This window comes from Lactuca virosa, chromosome 3 (assembly GCF_052849685.1).
Source record: "Lactuca virosa cultivar CGN04683 chromosome 3, Lactuca_virosa_CGN04683_v6, whole genome shotgun sequence".
NCBI classification, from domain to species: domain Eukaryota; kingdom Viridiplantae; phylum Streptophyta; class Magnoliopsida; order Asterales; family Asteraceae; genus Lactuca; species Lactuca virosa.
The window spans coordinates 342,974,513-342,990,114 of record NC_136428.1 but is presented as its reverse complement, the minus strand read 5'-3'; the positions used below and the strand labels follow the sequence as shown (position 1 = coordinate 342,990,114).

Sequence of the window (15,602 nt, the reverse complement as noted above, 5' to 3'; positions counted from 1 at the left end):
AAATGTTTGGGTAGTATTTTTTGACTTTTGAGTGTGATTTAGCTTTAAAAGTCCAAAAGTTACAAAAAGTCATACTTTCTTGACTTTGAAAAACAACTCTTTTTTTCTTTACAAAAAATTATTTTGGAAAGAACTTTTGCATCTTCCAAACATCTTTATAATTTTTTAGAAAACATTTAAAAGGTATTCAAAACACCCTCTAACTGCCGAAGTAGTTAAAGCCCTCTTCCAGAGTTGCAGATTATCATGATGGTGATGGTCATGGCGATTCCAAGAAACATTGCTTCTTTCATCGCCGCTCATCCCCTCAACAAACTCAAACTCAAAGGTATCTTTACTACTCTTTCTTCCTTTATTTCTTTCGGAAATCCTTCATCCAGTTTAGGATTAGTTATGGAAATATGTTCCCCCAAAACGATTTTTTCTCAGCTTCATTCGTCTCCTTCTTTTAATCGTCAAACATTGTTTACTTACCCTCATTTTGTGTTCGACAAGATTACTAAACTTAAGGATGCCCTCAAACTGTTCGATGAAATGACACAGCAGCAACCTCTGCCAACAGTTGTTGAATTCACTCAGTTGTTGCAAGCTGTTACCAAAATGAAACACTATTCTTGTTCGATTTAGCTTTTCAAACAAATGAATTCCATTTGCGTTCCTGTGAATGTGTACACTATTAGTATTGTGATCAAGTGTTGTTGCCAAATGTACCGCACCAGTGAAGGATTTGCAGTCCTAGGCTATGGCTACAAACGTGCTGTTGTACCCAATGTATGCACCTTTAATACACTCTTAAATGGACTCATCAAAGAAGATAGAGTCCTTAAGGCAGAAAGATTATTTAAGAAGCTAATCAAAAAGGAACTTTGTGAACCTAATGCAATTATGTACAACACTATGATTAAACGGCTTTGCAAAATTGGCAATTATGACACAGCCATTTCTTTGCTTAAACTAATGGATGAAAGGGGTTGTAAACATGATGTGGAGTGATTCCAAATGAATACACTTACACAATAGTTTTAAAGGGTCTATGCAACAACAATCAAGTGGATGAAGCACTCTCTGTGTTTCATTTGATGGGTGCCAACAAGCTAAATTCAAATATCTTTGTGTACAATAAATATACTCAGTGATGGTGCAAGTAAAACTGGAAAGCTTGATATTGCAAGGTCTCTCTTTAATGACCTAACTGTTAAAGGTTTGCAACCTAATGTTAGGACATATATGGTGATGATTAATGGTTTTTTTCGGGAAGGTCGCGTGGGGGAAGCAAAGGAATTGTTTCTTGGAATGGAGGAGAGAGGCTGCTCACCAAATAGTGTGACTTACAACATTCTTCTCAAAGGATATCTAAAGAACCAACAACATGATTCAGTAGAGATGCTTTTAAATGAAATGGAAGGAAGAGGTTTCTCACTTGATGCTTCAACTTTAAAAATGTTACTTGGTTTGATCAAAGCTAGATCATTAGGTGCCAGTCCCTTAGTTGCTGAAACTGCAGGAGAATGTCTGCAACTCCATGTTTTCTTCAAAATATTTGTAAAACTGAGTTTTTGGGCATAGGATTTGTGAATGGTTAGTATGTTTGTTTGAATTGTGATGTAAAACAGAGTACACTTATAACCGTTTTGACTTTGTTTGAATTGTGCAAAGCAACATTTTCTTGGTCATTTTGTTCTCTTGATTTTGAAATTTGAATGTTTGAATATTGCATTAAATTCCATATGGGATTTTAAAGATTTAGCCATTCGGGTTTAGGCCTTGTTTGTTATAAACTACCATGTATTGATGACAATAAGACAAAGCTAAAAAGGATGGGGACCCACTCTCGATCTCTTGTTGTACTGGGAAGGTCATTTGGTTTGAAAGAGAAATTCTTTTTTGTTCATTTGAGATGGCTAACAAAAATATAAAATGTTGACATGGAAGTAATATGATTTCTTTTTTCTAATTTATTACATTTAACCCGTTAAAGTTGCAAACAAAAACCATCAAAGTTGACATAGTGAATAGAAAAAGAAAAAAAATAGACATTTGGATATATAAGTATTCATTTTAAAATAATTATTTTGATAAATTGCAACAAGCTTTTGTCTTGAAAATGATAAAAAAAAAATATGAAAAATTAAATGGATCAAAATACTACACATCCAAATATTGAAGTATACCAACTTATAATTGTTATAGAGCATCCCATAACTTGTTCCCACTCTTGGTTATGCATGATTAGAAGCGAATAACCTTTTCATCTTTAAATACCATATATGGCCCACCTTACTCTTTAAGACAATATACTTATCCCAAAGCAAATTGTCTATTTCTTCAGCATGCCTTCATTTACAACATCATATGTATCTTGTATTCATTCATAGCATTCCAATCATAATCTATGAAAACTTGGGTGTTACAATTGGGATCTATGATCCATAAGAGTTGAGATGTTGATGACGACTTTACCCACCGCATAAAGGTGGGATGGTTAAAGTGGAGAATGGCCACAAGTGGTTTGTGCCACAAGAAGGACCTCTTTAAACTAATGGAAAAATTTTACAGTGTGATAGTTACTATGGTGTATGGTTTAGACTGTTGGCAGATAAAGAAAGCACATGAGAGATAAACGGAAGTTGCAAAAATGAGATGTTACAGTAAACTTATAGTAAAACAATGTTGGTCATGATACCAAATCAGAGAATCAAAAATAAGTTGGAAGTTGCTTTGATCACCAAAAAAAGAGTAAATTACACGAATGGTCCCTATGGTTTGGGGTAATTTGCGTGTTTGGTCCCTAACTTGTTTTTTTAACTCGGAAAGTCCTTACTGTTTGTTTTTAATACGCGCTTGTGTTAGTTTGGACATGGCTAAAGGATGCAATTGACTACTACAAGGAGGATAGAGACTGTTATAGTTGATGGTGCAAGGAGGAGAGGACGTCGGTACATGAGTGGGATGATAGTGTGAGGTTAGACATGAAGGAGTCGGCTCTCTTTAAGGAGAGAAGGTTGTAAGATTAGGGTAGTGGAGTAGTATAGATTCTAGGTATTTATTACCTCCTTGTTAGTATCAATTATGTTTCTAAAATTTACTGGATCATTAAAACTGAGTATTGTGAAGTGATGTTGCTAAAATTTATGCATACACTTATATAACAAGCTTACCAAAGTGTAGTTTTTTACTAAACACTTGTTTTGGATAGAACCTAACCTATATAGACCTCGTTATTTGGTTAATGTATATGCATACTAACAGACAAGCAATTAGATTAATCATTCCCGGTCCTACAAAGTTAGGTCATTTCCATGTTTACAAATAGGATTTGATTATACATTATAACGTAGATGAACAAAGCTCCCTCATTTTGTTGTTGTAAACAACTCAGAAAATATTATATGCATAGAATCAACCATTATGTGTGATTGTAAAAAAATAAAAATAAAAATAAATAAATAAATAAAAAACAAAGGTATGACGTGATAAGGATGTTTGATAGCCTAAAAATGTGGTTCTTTCATATGATGGTCAGTATTGCTCACATGCTTCAACTTTCAACTTTGAGGTGGTCTGTCGTTAAAAAAAATACTTAGGCTAGACCAAAAACACTCATCAAAAGTTGTCTCAAATCTAAAATCACATTTAACTTTATGGTTGTCTACCGATTCAAAGCAAAATAAAACTTGGCTAAAAGAGAAACACTCATCAAAAGTCGTCTGAAATCTAAAATCACATCTGTTTTAGATGCATGTTAAATATTTTCAAGATATTCAAAACACCGTTTCACTTCCATACATTCTAAATAATTCAGCTTTGATTTCATTTCGTTTTAAGACTATGTTATGCCCTTTTATGCAATATCATCTTAAGATATGTTTTAGCAACCATTACATTTTGATGCATTTTTGTTCAATTACCAACACCTAAAAGAATTTAATAGTACATGGAAGAATAGAATAAAAACACTACAATGCACACGATTAAGTAGCAAGCATTTGACATCACCAAGTGCAAAGAAAACAAGGCACATAAACAAGGGCAGTATCGTAATTTGCACATTGATCACCACATACTACAACGGAGTTTAGAAACAAAAGTCTCATAAATGTAAGTTTTTTAACGGAAGAAAAAGGGTTGTTTGTTATCTTCACACCAGATGTTACATTGTACATTAAAAAACATAACATAACACAACACCACCACCTCCTCTATATATTACACAAACATATATAACCAACCAACAACCTTCTCATCTTTAATAAAGAAAAACCCAAAACAAAACCAATCATACACCTAAACCAACCACAACAAAAATCATATAAAAAAAACTATCACCAACCAAATACCCGTTTGTCAATGTACAAAGGGCCTTGGCTCTCTTTCCTCAACACAAATCTTCATGAGCTCTTTTTCCAGAATGTTCCACTAACTATGTGGTGTGGGACCCTTGAAATCTCTGGAGTGGTAGCATGAGAGCCCATAATAAGTTTTCCCATGATATGATATTGATGCGAAAGCCAGCTAAATCCATGCAAGAGAGCCACGATCATTTGCAACTTGGGGGCGCCCCCTGGTTGGTGTTGGTGGTCTGTTTGCATTCAGCTCCTAACAAATATATAAATGAAAGTTAGGGCAGGGCTTGTTTCTTTTTTACTTGGACTGTGTTTTGCAGACTAGCTTGGTATGAAAATGGTTTTTGGAATGTTAGGGGTGAAATGGTCATTTAATATTAACAGAAATGGTACCTGCATCCATGTGTCTTCTATGTGGCGTTCTGGTGAAGTTTCAGGTGATGAGATGGCAGGTGGAAGTGGATGAATGAGTTTCGGGACCACCACAAGATCTCTACCCAACACTAATATCGCACCTGCATTATTTGCGGTCCCTACACGGAAATTTAAAAAAAAAAAAATCAAAATATTAATAATTTAATCTTGCTTTTAAGTTGGCTATAAAGAGGATCTCAAGGACAGACAGAAGAGTTACTTACCACAATAATTAGTGGCTGAGAAAAGGGTAATCAGGTGTCCTTGTGCAAAACGCTCAAAACCATCCATTACACATTCATGTGCACGTACAATTAATTGGAGATCATTGTTGTTGCAGAACTCCATCACACGATCAGGCTGTGAAAATAATGATGATTAAATAATAAATATGCAAGTGGTGGTTCATGGAGATTCAAGATAAAAAAGAGTAAATTCTGAAAATAACCTACTTCGATTTTTTTTACCAATGTTTTATATTTTACATTGCATTTCTTTACCCATGGTAACAGACGTATTTACAATTTTTCACCAAGACTAGAATTATGTAATCTGAAAGAACTTAACTTTTGTCCAGAACAGCAACGTATTAACAATTCCCTACCTATAATAGCAATGTACTTGCAATTTTTTATTACTAATAACACCAAATAAGCAACATGAAACTTGTAAGCATTTTACAAGTTTTACATATATTGGTATTATTATTAGTAACAAAAAAAAAATGTAAGTAAATTGCTACTAAAGGTTTCAGATTAGATAATTCTAGTTGTGGTAAAAAAAAATGTAAATACATTGCTAACATGGGTAAAGAAGTGTATAAAATTGAAGTACATTGGTTATATTAGTAAAAATAGTAAAGTCTGTTGCTATTCTAAAACCAAGACTTACCCCAAAAGTAACTAATCCAGGACCTCTGGCATTTGGTCGGAGTCCTTCCACACTGTCATTTTCTGTTGGGTCAGACCTATTGAGAAAGATGGGGTTGGGGTCAGAAGTCAGAACTTATACTAATAAATCAAGTTGAAATGTTGAATGATTGATGGAAAACTAGAAAACCAACCACAACAAATCCATAAGTACAATCGAGCCAGCCTCCATGGTAATGGGTCGTTGAAGGTTTTCGATTTGTTCAATGTGGTTAATTGACCTCCCAATACCACCATGCATGCAAATGATCTTTTTCTCAATTAAAGCTGCTAGTGGCAACCAGTTGAATAATCTGTTTATACGGTGCCATACCCATATTCCATCTCTCTCACCCTGTTCAGCATAAATAGTTGCCATCACCATCAGTTTGGTTGGATGGAATTGGAATTGAATGGAAGGACAAAGGAATGGAACCATAATCCCAAATACCAAATACCAAGTAAAATTGCATCAATAAAACCAAAAACATATGATGTTGTTACCATTCGCTCAATGCACTCGATTCGAAAGCCGAAAAGTGCGTTGATATCAGCAGCTTCATGATTCCCACGAATTAAATGAACGTTTTGTGGATACTCAACCTACAAAATTCAACCAGTTACAAAAGTAGAATCAAGTTTCCCTGTGAGAAATGGGAGACAAGCGAATAGTACCTTTAGAGCTAACAGAAGACTAATGGTTTCCAAGCTGTGTTGACCTCGATCAACATAATCTCCTAAGAAGAGATAATCGATATATCTGAAAATTTAACCATAAAAATTATTGTTAGTCAAATAAATAAAGTTAATGTCACACAAATTAGGGGGCGTTTTCGTTCGTAGGTTGTTTAGGGAAATAATGGAACCCGTCAAAAGAATTGGAATATGAAAGGGGATCATAATCTGTCACGCATTTGGTTGGCAGGAAATGGAATGGAATTCAATAATAATAATAATAAAAAGAATTTTGTTTACTGTAAATATATAATTAAACTTTTTATCTGTTTCAATGTATAATGAGGAAATTTTGGTCTTTTAATAAAAAAGAATCGAGTTCAAAATCCTTCCACCCTCTCCTAGAAATGGTGAAATCCATCAAACATGGAATTTGAAGGATTCTGACAGAACCTGGTTCAACCAAACACGTGACAGAATGGAATCTCAAATTCCAAATCCACTGGAATCAGCGAAACAAAAATGCCTTTTGTGAAATTATGATTTTCTGAGTAATAAGGATGTCTTACGCAATGTCTCCGGCAGTGGATGGAGATCCATATTCATCAAAAAGTCGCATGAGGTCACCAAACTGGCCATGCAAATCACCAAAAATCTTGATAGGAGCCCTCAGTTGAAGAACACTGGGTTCACTTGAAAATATTCTCTCAGAGCTATCACAAAGATCAGCTATCTCATTGCAATCTAGAAAAAATTGTCTGCGAACAGGAGGCTTCCACCCACGAGGCTTCAATAGGTGAGCTATCACCTATAAGACCCGATTAGAATCAGCTTTATAAAACATTGAAGCAGTAAAAATTAAAGTAAATGAAAGCACACACAAACATAGAAAGAATTAGAACTAAGAAGAAATCATATCTGTACCTTTTTGGGGACACTGTTAATGGACATCTGGCGATCTAGAAGCTTCCTAGCTGCAGTTGCATTTTCAGGGGTCCCATAGCTAACCCTCCTCCCTTCATTTTCAAACTGATCAATCGACAGCTGTCTCACCATTCCACCTAATGCTCCGCCAGTCTCTGCTGCCACCACCACCTGCAGATTTAACCACTCAATAGTCAAATATACAAGAAAAGAAACATATTAATCCAGCAAAAAATTTATACTGACAGCTCGGTGATGCAATCGGATTCCAGTTGGGGGAGGAGTGATTCCAACATCAGACTCCGGTTTTATCATTTGTTTCCCACTTGGAGTAGCCTCGGATCCACGATCCCTGTCTGGAAGTTCAACTTCTCCATTTGACTGACGAGCTTTTGCAGCAGCAAGGGTTTTAGCAATGGCTTCAGCTTCTGCTGCTGATGCCTCAACCAAGTATTCCACTCCTTTGCTTAGTCTCCTGCAAAATTAGCACCATGATATGGTTAAATGCAATAAATAGCAACATACTTTCATTTACTTGTGTATTATGGAAACCTACTTCTATTTCTTTTATTACAGACAGCATTCTGCTTTTTAATATTTTCTTATAAAGGCACTGTATTTACTTATGGCACTGTGCTTTAAAAAATTTCTTATTTCAACATTATACTTCGAAAAATCTACCCATAATATACCAGCAAGTATTGCTTTATGCTTTGTATTTGGATGACATTTCTACAAATGAGTAGATTTTTCAAGGTACTATACTTTCCATTTTTTTTCTTATTAAGGCATTGTGCATAGGAAATACCATCTACTTACACCATTATACTTTATATTTTATTCTAACCAAGACATTGTACTCTGAAAATTTTACCCAATTATAGCAGTGAGAATTGCTTTGTATTTAGCTATAGCCAATAAGCCTATAACTGGGTATACTTTTGAAAGTAGTTTCCTTTATTTGTGTATTTTAGCATCCTACTTTTCCTTTTTTTCTATGACAGCATTCTACTTTCAATTTTTGCTTATTAGAGCATGGTACATTGACAAATCTATCAAGTTGTAGCATTGTACTTTAATTTTTTTTTCTTATTAAGAAATTATCTACCGGATTACAGCAGTGAGAATTGCTTTATAATTTGGATGAAAGCACAATAAGTGCGTAGAAATGATTAAATAAATTCAATGGAAGTAGTAATTCTTGCATTTAAGATAAACTTATTTACCCTCATATTGTTAGTTTAATTGGTAAAAATACCTTGATCCCGGGAGCATAGCATTCTCGGTGCTGATATCTGTATACATGTCACCATTGACAGGTGGAGCAACAGGGCTCCCCAAAACGACTGAACCATCAGAATCGGTTTCAGAAATCGGCTGCCTGGTTCTGTCATCAACAAATCCATATCTTCCAGGTAACCTTCCTGACTGTGCATTGGATGATGCAGCTGCAGCAGCTGCATGTGATGCTGCAGATGTCATTTCAGCAGCAGCCAGATCTTCAGCAACTAACAGATCGTCTAACAATACCCCTGCAATGAAACAAGTATGACTCACCTTATCACTAAGGGATAAATAAATAAAACATAACAAATAGCAATCTACTTTCATTTGTTTATGCATTATATCATCTTACTTTTATTTCTTTCTATTACTGTATTACAGCATCGTACTTTTGGATATATTTTTCTTATCAAGGTATTGTACTGTAAAAAATCTAGGCAGACATGCAGTTATGGCATTAGAACATTATACTTGGAAAAATATATCGAATTACAGCAGTGAAATTTGCTTTGCATTTGGATGACATTGTTGTAATTAGGTAGATTTTTCAAAGTACGATGTCATAATAGGAAGAAATGGAAGTGGGATGCCATAATAAACAAATCAATGGAAGTACATTGATATATCTTGTATTGACCCTGACAATTGAAGGAATAATTGTCACATTATACATAAGCCACCTTGCTAACAATTATAGCACAAAAATTGATTTCTAGAAGAAATGTATGGAAGGAAAGTGAATACATAATTTCTGAATTAACTTGGTAAATTATTTCTTATTGATAGTAAATTTGATGATTAAGAAAAATAAATATTTACAAATAGAGTAGAACTGCATTTGAACTACTGTTAGAAATTTCACTACGCTAGCCTTCAATTATTTAAGTTTTCTCCAATTCAAATAAATGTGCAGAGGGTAGCCAAACAAATTTCCAAGCTCCCACTTATAATTTGTACATAACCAGCAAGCACTAACTTATACTTCCTTGTGTGATGAGTTCTAAAATGCAATTATTTCTTATATTTTCCGGGTCAATATACTCTAATACTTATCCTGCCATTTAAAGTAAAAAAACAAGCCGTAACAACCCTTACATTAATTAGACAAAGAAATAAATAAGGGTGCGTTTTGACATACAAAATTAGAAACTTGAAACAAGAAAATGTATTCGGAAAATGGAAAGAATCAAGAATCGAATGATTCGATTCATTCGGAAACTGTGACATTGATTGAGAAATAAAAAGGGATATTTAAATGGTGATAAGAAACCCTAAAGAATTTAAGAGAGAAGGAAACAGAGAGGAGGAGGAGGAGGAGGAAACAGCATGTGTTGAGGTCAGATTTGCTAAAGAGAGATAACAAGGCTTTTACTTATCGATTATATTTTGGTTAAGCAGTGTTCAATTATCAATTTCAATGCACCACTACATGTGAAATAGAAGTAACATACTCAATAGAGTATACAGAGAAGCTAATATAATTCTTTGTGAACGTATTTTTAGAAGTTCATAAGGTTCTTCATGAATGTTATGTAGTTGTATATTATAATATTCAAATATAAGTATACTGAACTACTGATATTAGAATTTATACATAAAAACATTCTTCTTAGTTCTTACCTCCACGTAGACCACCATAGATGAAAATTAAATCACCTACAGCAGCAGCTGCATGCCTACAACGCCTTGTCAATTCAACAGCAGCATCTCCACCAGCTGCATCAGCACTGTATCTGCCTGTTCGAGGAGAAGTCACCACAGATTTTGTATCACACCACACTCCTGCTGCAGTATCAAGAACTATAACAAGGAAAAAAAAAAGTAGTGAGATACATGTGAAAAGATCATAGAAGCATATATAGAAATAGCAACGTACTTCTGTTCATTTGTTTATTATAACACCCTACTTTCATTTCTTCTTATTACAGCATTGTACTTTGAAAAATCTACCCAATTATACCAATGTCATCCAAATACAAAGCATTTTTCACAGCTATAGTTGGGTAGATTTTTCAAAGTATAATGTCCTCATAAGAAGAAAATAAATGGTAGATTTTTCAATGTACAGCACCTAAATGAAAAAACTAAACTACAATATCATAATAGAAGCAAATGGAAGTAGTATGCTACAATACACAAATATATGAAAGTATGAAGCTATTTCTTGCATTTGGCCCAAACCAGAATAATAAACACCCTTGGTAATTGATTAATTCGCCTCTTTTTCAGCATTCCATTCTTTCAAAATCATTCAATTTGACTATTTTGCGATTACTAAATAGAGAAAAAAAAATTATGGGCAACCATTTAAAAGTATAGGTTAATCTTCATCCTCATGTCATTCGTCCATCCATGCTTATAGAACAAAAAGTTGAGGATGTGCATGTTTATTGATTACTTAAAATGCTTGATTTCATGACATATTATAAACTGATAACTTCTAAATCATGAGATTCGATTTATAAAAAGTACACCAATATCATGACCGATGATAAATTAATAATTTGTAGACCATAGAAGCATATAGTGACACAAAACCAAAAGGGTTGAATGCAAGAAACAGCAACGCACTTCTATTCATTTGTTTATAAAACATCCTACTTCCATTTCTTCTTATTACAGCATTGTAGTTCAAAAATCTACCTAGTTAACTTAAACCAACTTAGAGAAATATTAACCGGTTAAAATGCTTAATGTCATGCCATAATCCATATAATAAACTGTTAATTCCAATTTGCTTTTGGACAAGAATGCAGGGTCACAATCATACCTGCCACACTTGATGAGTCTTCCACCATGCGTCCACCTCCAAGTGCCCCTCCAGATACATGGAGCCTAGCATTAACAAAGACCTAGAACAACATATGTACACTTTTAAGCACTCCATATGTTTGTATGCGTGCATATAATACATGGACAGTTATAACTTAAAAGTTAAAACTAGTATTTGATAGGAACACACCGCTGCATGTTGATATCTGGGAGATGGTGAAACCCCAGGAGCAATTGCCCATTCCCATCGACCATCTCTGTGTTTTGCAAGTCCATAAGCACTAGCTAGAGGCTGCAAATATAAGGATATAAAGCAAATCAGATATTTATTTTATGGTGAAAGATGGCATTCCTATGACCCTGAATGATACTAAGGGAAAATTGCAGGAAATAGCTACATACTATGCCTTTTTACCAATATAGCCAATATGCTTTCATTTTACCCACAATAGCAACGTACTTCCGATTTTCTACTGATTATAGCAACTTTTAACCTGATGAATTGGTAACAGGTTGCCTTTTGATTTGTTTTTCTATTTTTTTGCTCATGTGGCATCCAATAAATGATGATATGGCAATGCTTTAATGCTGATTTAGCAATTATATCACCACATCATCATTAGTTCACTGCCACATAAGCAAAAAACTGAAAAATATTCAAAAAGTAACCAGTTACTGGTTCTCCAGGTTAAAACTTGTTGTAATAGGTAGCTATTAGGGGTAATAAAGATATAGCCTATATCGATATAAAGAAAAAGCATGTTGTTATTTCCCCTAATGCTCTAATATTAATCATTTTGACAGGGGTGGTGGGGGTTCAGGACAAGACACCAAGCTCAATAGATGTCCATTTGTGCTTTTTTGCTTTTTCAAATAATCAAACTGGGAATTTCCCTTACTACCATTGGTATAGCACAATGAAACTATGAACTGATTGTGCATCTTTTTTTTGTTATTGAAGTGGTTTTCTGTGAGTATTCAGACTTTTAAGTGTTCCTTTACACCAATAATAAAAAAAAATTATGTTATAAACTGTTTATTCTAAACACAATTGAGGTTCTGCACTTTTTAAAAGATACTGAAATAGCTATAGCATTAAGAATCCATAGACTTCCATGGAACAATCAAAGCATACCAATCAGAAAATCAGATATTTTGAACAGAAAGTAAACATTTTCATGAAATAATTAAAGCAATAACATATTGCTCACCACACTATTTGCATCCCGGCCTCCACAAAGCAAAAGAAGACCATCAGAACGTGCACTTGCAGTAGCATACCTACATCAAAGTGGAAAGAAAATTAGTATATGCATACATGAAGAATAATAGGAAGTTTCACAATGTGTGTGAAAGGATAGTTAGTGGGCATACATGCATGGTGGTGGACCCTCTCCCTCTGGTTCTAATTTCCGCCATTCATATGGTTTTGCAGCTGTGTCTAAAGCCCATACATCAGCAAGAGGTCGCTTTCCTGTTTATAAAAACAGTGTATACATTTAGTCTATGAAAAAGAACCCAAAAATACTCACTATAAATGAAGCAATACACTGAAAAAGACTCACCATCATTTCCACCAATTGCCATAAGATATCTTTGCCCCACCAGAGCCATGACATGCCCATATCGTGGGCCAGGGCCAGGGCCTTGAACCACCACTCTACAAGAAAAAGAAAAACATTTTTTACCAAATTTGCAAAATTGTAAACTTCCAACATATGCAGATATGTACAAGTAGAGAATTAAAGATTTCAAATTTATACCTATGCCACCGAGGCCGTTGTTGAGTTAGGTCAAGAACATGGAGATCCTCAGCAGACAGACCAGCTGGACCAATTCCACCCTGTGTTGGATTAAACAAACACGTTTAGTTGAAATGTAAATAAACAAACAGAAAATACAAAAACTGTAAAGATGAGCTATTGAAATGTGAATTATCACACCTGAATAACCACCATTGTACCCACAGCAGTTGCCACATGAGCTGCCCTTGGTGTAGGTGGTTCTCCAAAGGGAGTTATTCTGCAAAAAAAAAATGGTATCTCATTGAATTGTAAAAGTAATTGAGATCCACTTGGGTGCAATCATTAAATGGAAAATGAAGAGGAATTAAAAATTGCAGTGAAAAGGCACAAACCTAGACCATTTATTTGTCAATACATCATAACAGTGCACATCAGCAGTTGCGCCTGATAGACCTGTGGTATGAGACAGATGGAAACAAGCTTTGAGGAGTGTAATCAAATGTCAACATGAATGTTTTATAATGAAGTAAAAATGGAATCTTATCCTACAGAGTGAATGTAGTTACAACATTTACGTTTTTAACACTAGAAACTAGATACTATATATAATTTGCATTTTGGTACTTCATTGCTATACATTGATAGTAGCAGGAAGTGCAATTTGAAGGTCTCATAAAGAAAAAGCTTCAGATTCACTTCAATCAATTAACATTGATTTAATCAATGGCCCGAGTTAATTAATTCAATCTCTATCCAGAAAAAGCAAAATTGAATCCTGGATACTAGTGTGACTGAATATACAACCTTCTAAAATCTAGTGTGTCAACAGAATCAAAAGAAGACTGAAATCAACATACAATAAAAACTTTTCGTTATTGTGTATTTTTACTTTTTCAGGAAAAAGTACTCAATAACGAAGAGTTCTGGTTGGAGAAAACGGAGGCAGAAACATACGGATTCCGGCACCTCCAGCAGAGGTTGGAGTCCCAGCGTTGGCGGAGTTGCCTTCGAGAGCTGTTGCACCACCAAAGAGTATAAGCCTCGGTCCCATATAGTTAGGTGTTCCTTCTTCCCCAACTGCAGCGACAGCAGTCAAGGTGTGTCCACATCTCGGACCTGGACCATCTTCCTTCTTCTCTAAAATAGCATTCACAACAGAATAATTAGGCGCATGTCTAGGCCCACCCACCGGACTACCACTTGTCGGCTGAACTTGAGACTGCAGCGGCTGAGCTGAGGAAGCCGGAGACTCCTCCCCGGCCGCAGCCGGAGACTCATCTAGCTGCTCCTCCGATGCAGGTCCATTAGTATCAAGGTTATCGCTGCTATTATGATCAACCTCCAACGACGACGCCATTGACGAATCCACATCCATCGCTCAACAACTCGAAAACTTTATTCCCTAGATCGGAGCTTGAATTCTCACTGATTTGCATTCCTGATCAACACCATAACTTCAATTCCCACAACACCTCCTCCAATTAACTTGAATTATGAAACCCCTAACTTAGATCCTCACAGATTCAATCCGATTATCCCGACAAAAATCCGAGAAAGAGAAGGAAACTGCTCTTTATTTCTCCCCCTCTCTTTCTCTACCTTTCGGAAAAAGGAGAATAGCGTCTACTCTTTCTCTCTCTACGCAAATCTCTCAAAGATTCTTCCTCAGTCTAGAACCCTAAAACTCCTTACCTTTATTTCCCTTTAAGAAATTTCGATTTAGGTTTTCTCACTCTCTAGAAACTTAAATAAGTAAAACGAACTCTAATTTGACCTCTTCTTCTTGTCGCTTGACCTACACGTACGGAGCGTGAGACGGCGGGTGACGGTGGTGAGCGCCGGAACGAGGGTTGAATGATCGCCGGCTTAGGATTCTTTGGGTTCGGCTGATTGGATGACGAGGAAGAGAGGATTTTTTTTAAAATCAAAAGGTTAAAAGAGTAGGGAGAGTGAAATAGACGCGCTTAAAGATGCGCGTATCATAAGATAATAAAATATACTGCATCCATAAAGGAAATATTGATTATTTTGAATTGTCCAAAAAAACCGTGTAGTATTTTATTAACACTGTAATGTAACTCAGAAATGGAATCTATATTCACATAACTTCAACAAATTTTATACAGTTTCACAGTAGGCATGATACTTGACATTGATAATAAGATTAAAAGGAGAAAATTGAATTCAAGTTGTTGTATGTGTAGGTTAATATATATATGACTACGAACGTCTAGGGTCTTATATATAAATAGGTAAAAGTTTAGTCAACTTGTATTGACTTTTGCATATTAAAGAGAGGGACGTAAGGGAGTTGGTTTTTAGTTCCATGTTTCTTGTTTTATTTCTCTTTGTACGGATACACAACATACATAAGTTCTATTTTCTTAGGTCATTCTTTTTTAATTCTTCTCGACAATTCTTTGCTAAATATTGGTTTAACTTCTCATATTTCACACAACAAATTGGTATCAAAGTCTCAAAGGAATTATCTTTTGATAATTTTTGATGGAGCATTGGTTGTTTTTATGAATGATTTG

The 15,602-nt window shown here is 35.0% G+C and overlaps 1 protein-coding gene and 1 pseudogene across 1 annotated transcript; one reads left to right on the top strand and one right to left on the bottom strand.

Annotated features, from left to right (window-relative positions):
- Nucleotides 1-393: 393 nt before the first annotated feature.
- LOC145162166 (putative pentatricopeptide repeat-containing protein At1g12700, mitochondrial) lies at nucleotides 394-1,262 on the top strand (annotated as a pseudogene).
- Nucleotides 1,263-4,074: 2,812 nt separating this feature from the next.
- On the bottom strand, nucleotides 4,075-14,979 carry LOC145167504 (serine/threonine-protein phosphatase BSL3). Its single transcript, XM_079086716.1, has 21 exons — nucleotides 14,020-14,979; nucleotides 13,458-13,518; nucleotides 13,264-13,342; nucleotides 13,084-13,163; nucleotides 12,886-12,980; nucleotides 12,695-12,794; nucleotides 12,532-12,601; nucleotides 11,511-11,612; nucleotides 11,319-11,400; nucleotides 10,169-10,348; nucleotides 8,523-8,796; nucleotides 7,511-7,739; nucleotides 7,265-7,435; nucleotides 6,910-7,148; nucleotides 6,341-6,425; nucleotides 6,170-6,268; nucleotides 5,821-6,020; nucleotides 5,649-5,724; nucleotides 4,982-5,117; nucleotides 4,737-4,876; nucleotides 4,075-4,596 (listed from the first exon to the last, which is right to left on the bottom strand). Exons 1-21 carry the CDS (start codon nucleotides 14,438-14,440, stop codon nucleotides 4,513-4,515), a joined length of 3,003 nt encoding a protein of 1,000 aa, XP_078942842.1. The 5' UTR covers nucleotides 14,441-14,979; the 3' UTR covers nucleotides 4,075-4,512.
- Nucleotides 14,980-15,602: the final 623 nt, after the last annotated feature.

What these genes read in the sequence shown, in the direction of transcription:
- LOC145167504 (XM_079086716.1), bottom strand. Translation starts at nt 14,440, where the DNA reads ATGGATGTGGATTCGTCAATGGCGTCGTCGTTGGAGGTTGATCATAAT. An exon ending in CCAGATATCAACATGCAGCG is followed by an intron (nt 11,401 to 11,510) that starts GTGTGTTCCTAT and finishes ATGTTGTTCTAG; the next exon opens with GTCTTTGTTAATGCTAGGCT. An exon ending in GTCTTCTGTTAGCTCTAAAG is followed by an intron (nt 6,269 to 6,340) that starts GTACTATTCGCT and finishes TGAATTTTGTAG; the next exon opens with GTTGAGTATCCACAAAACGT.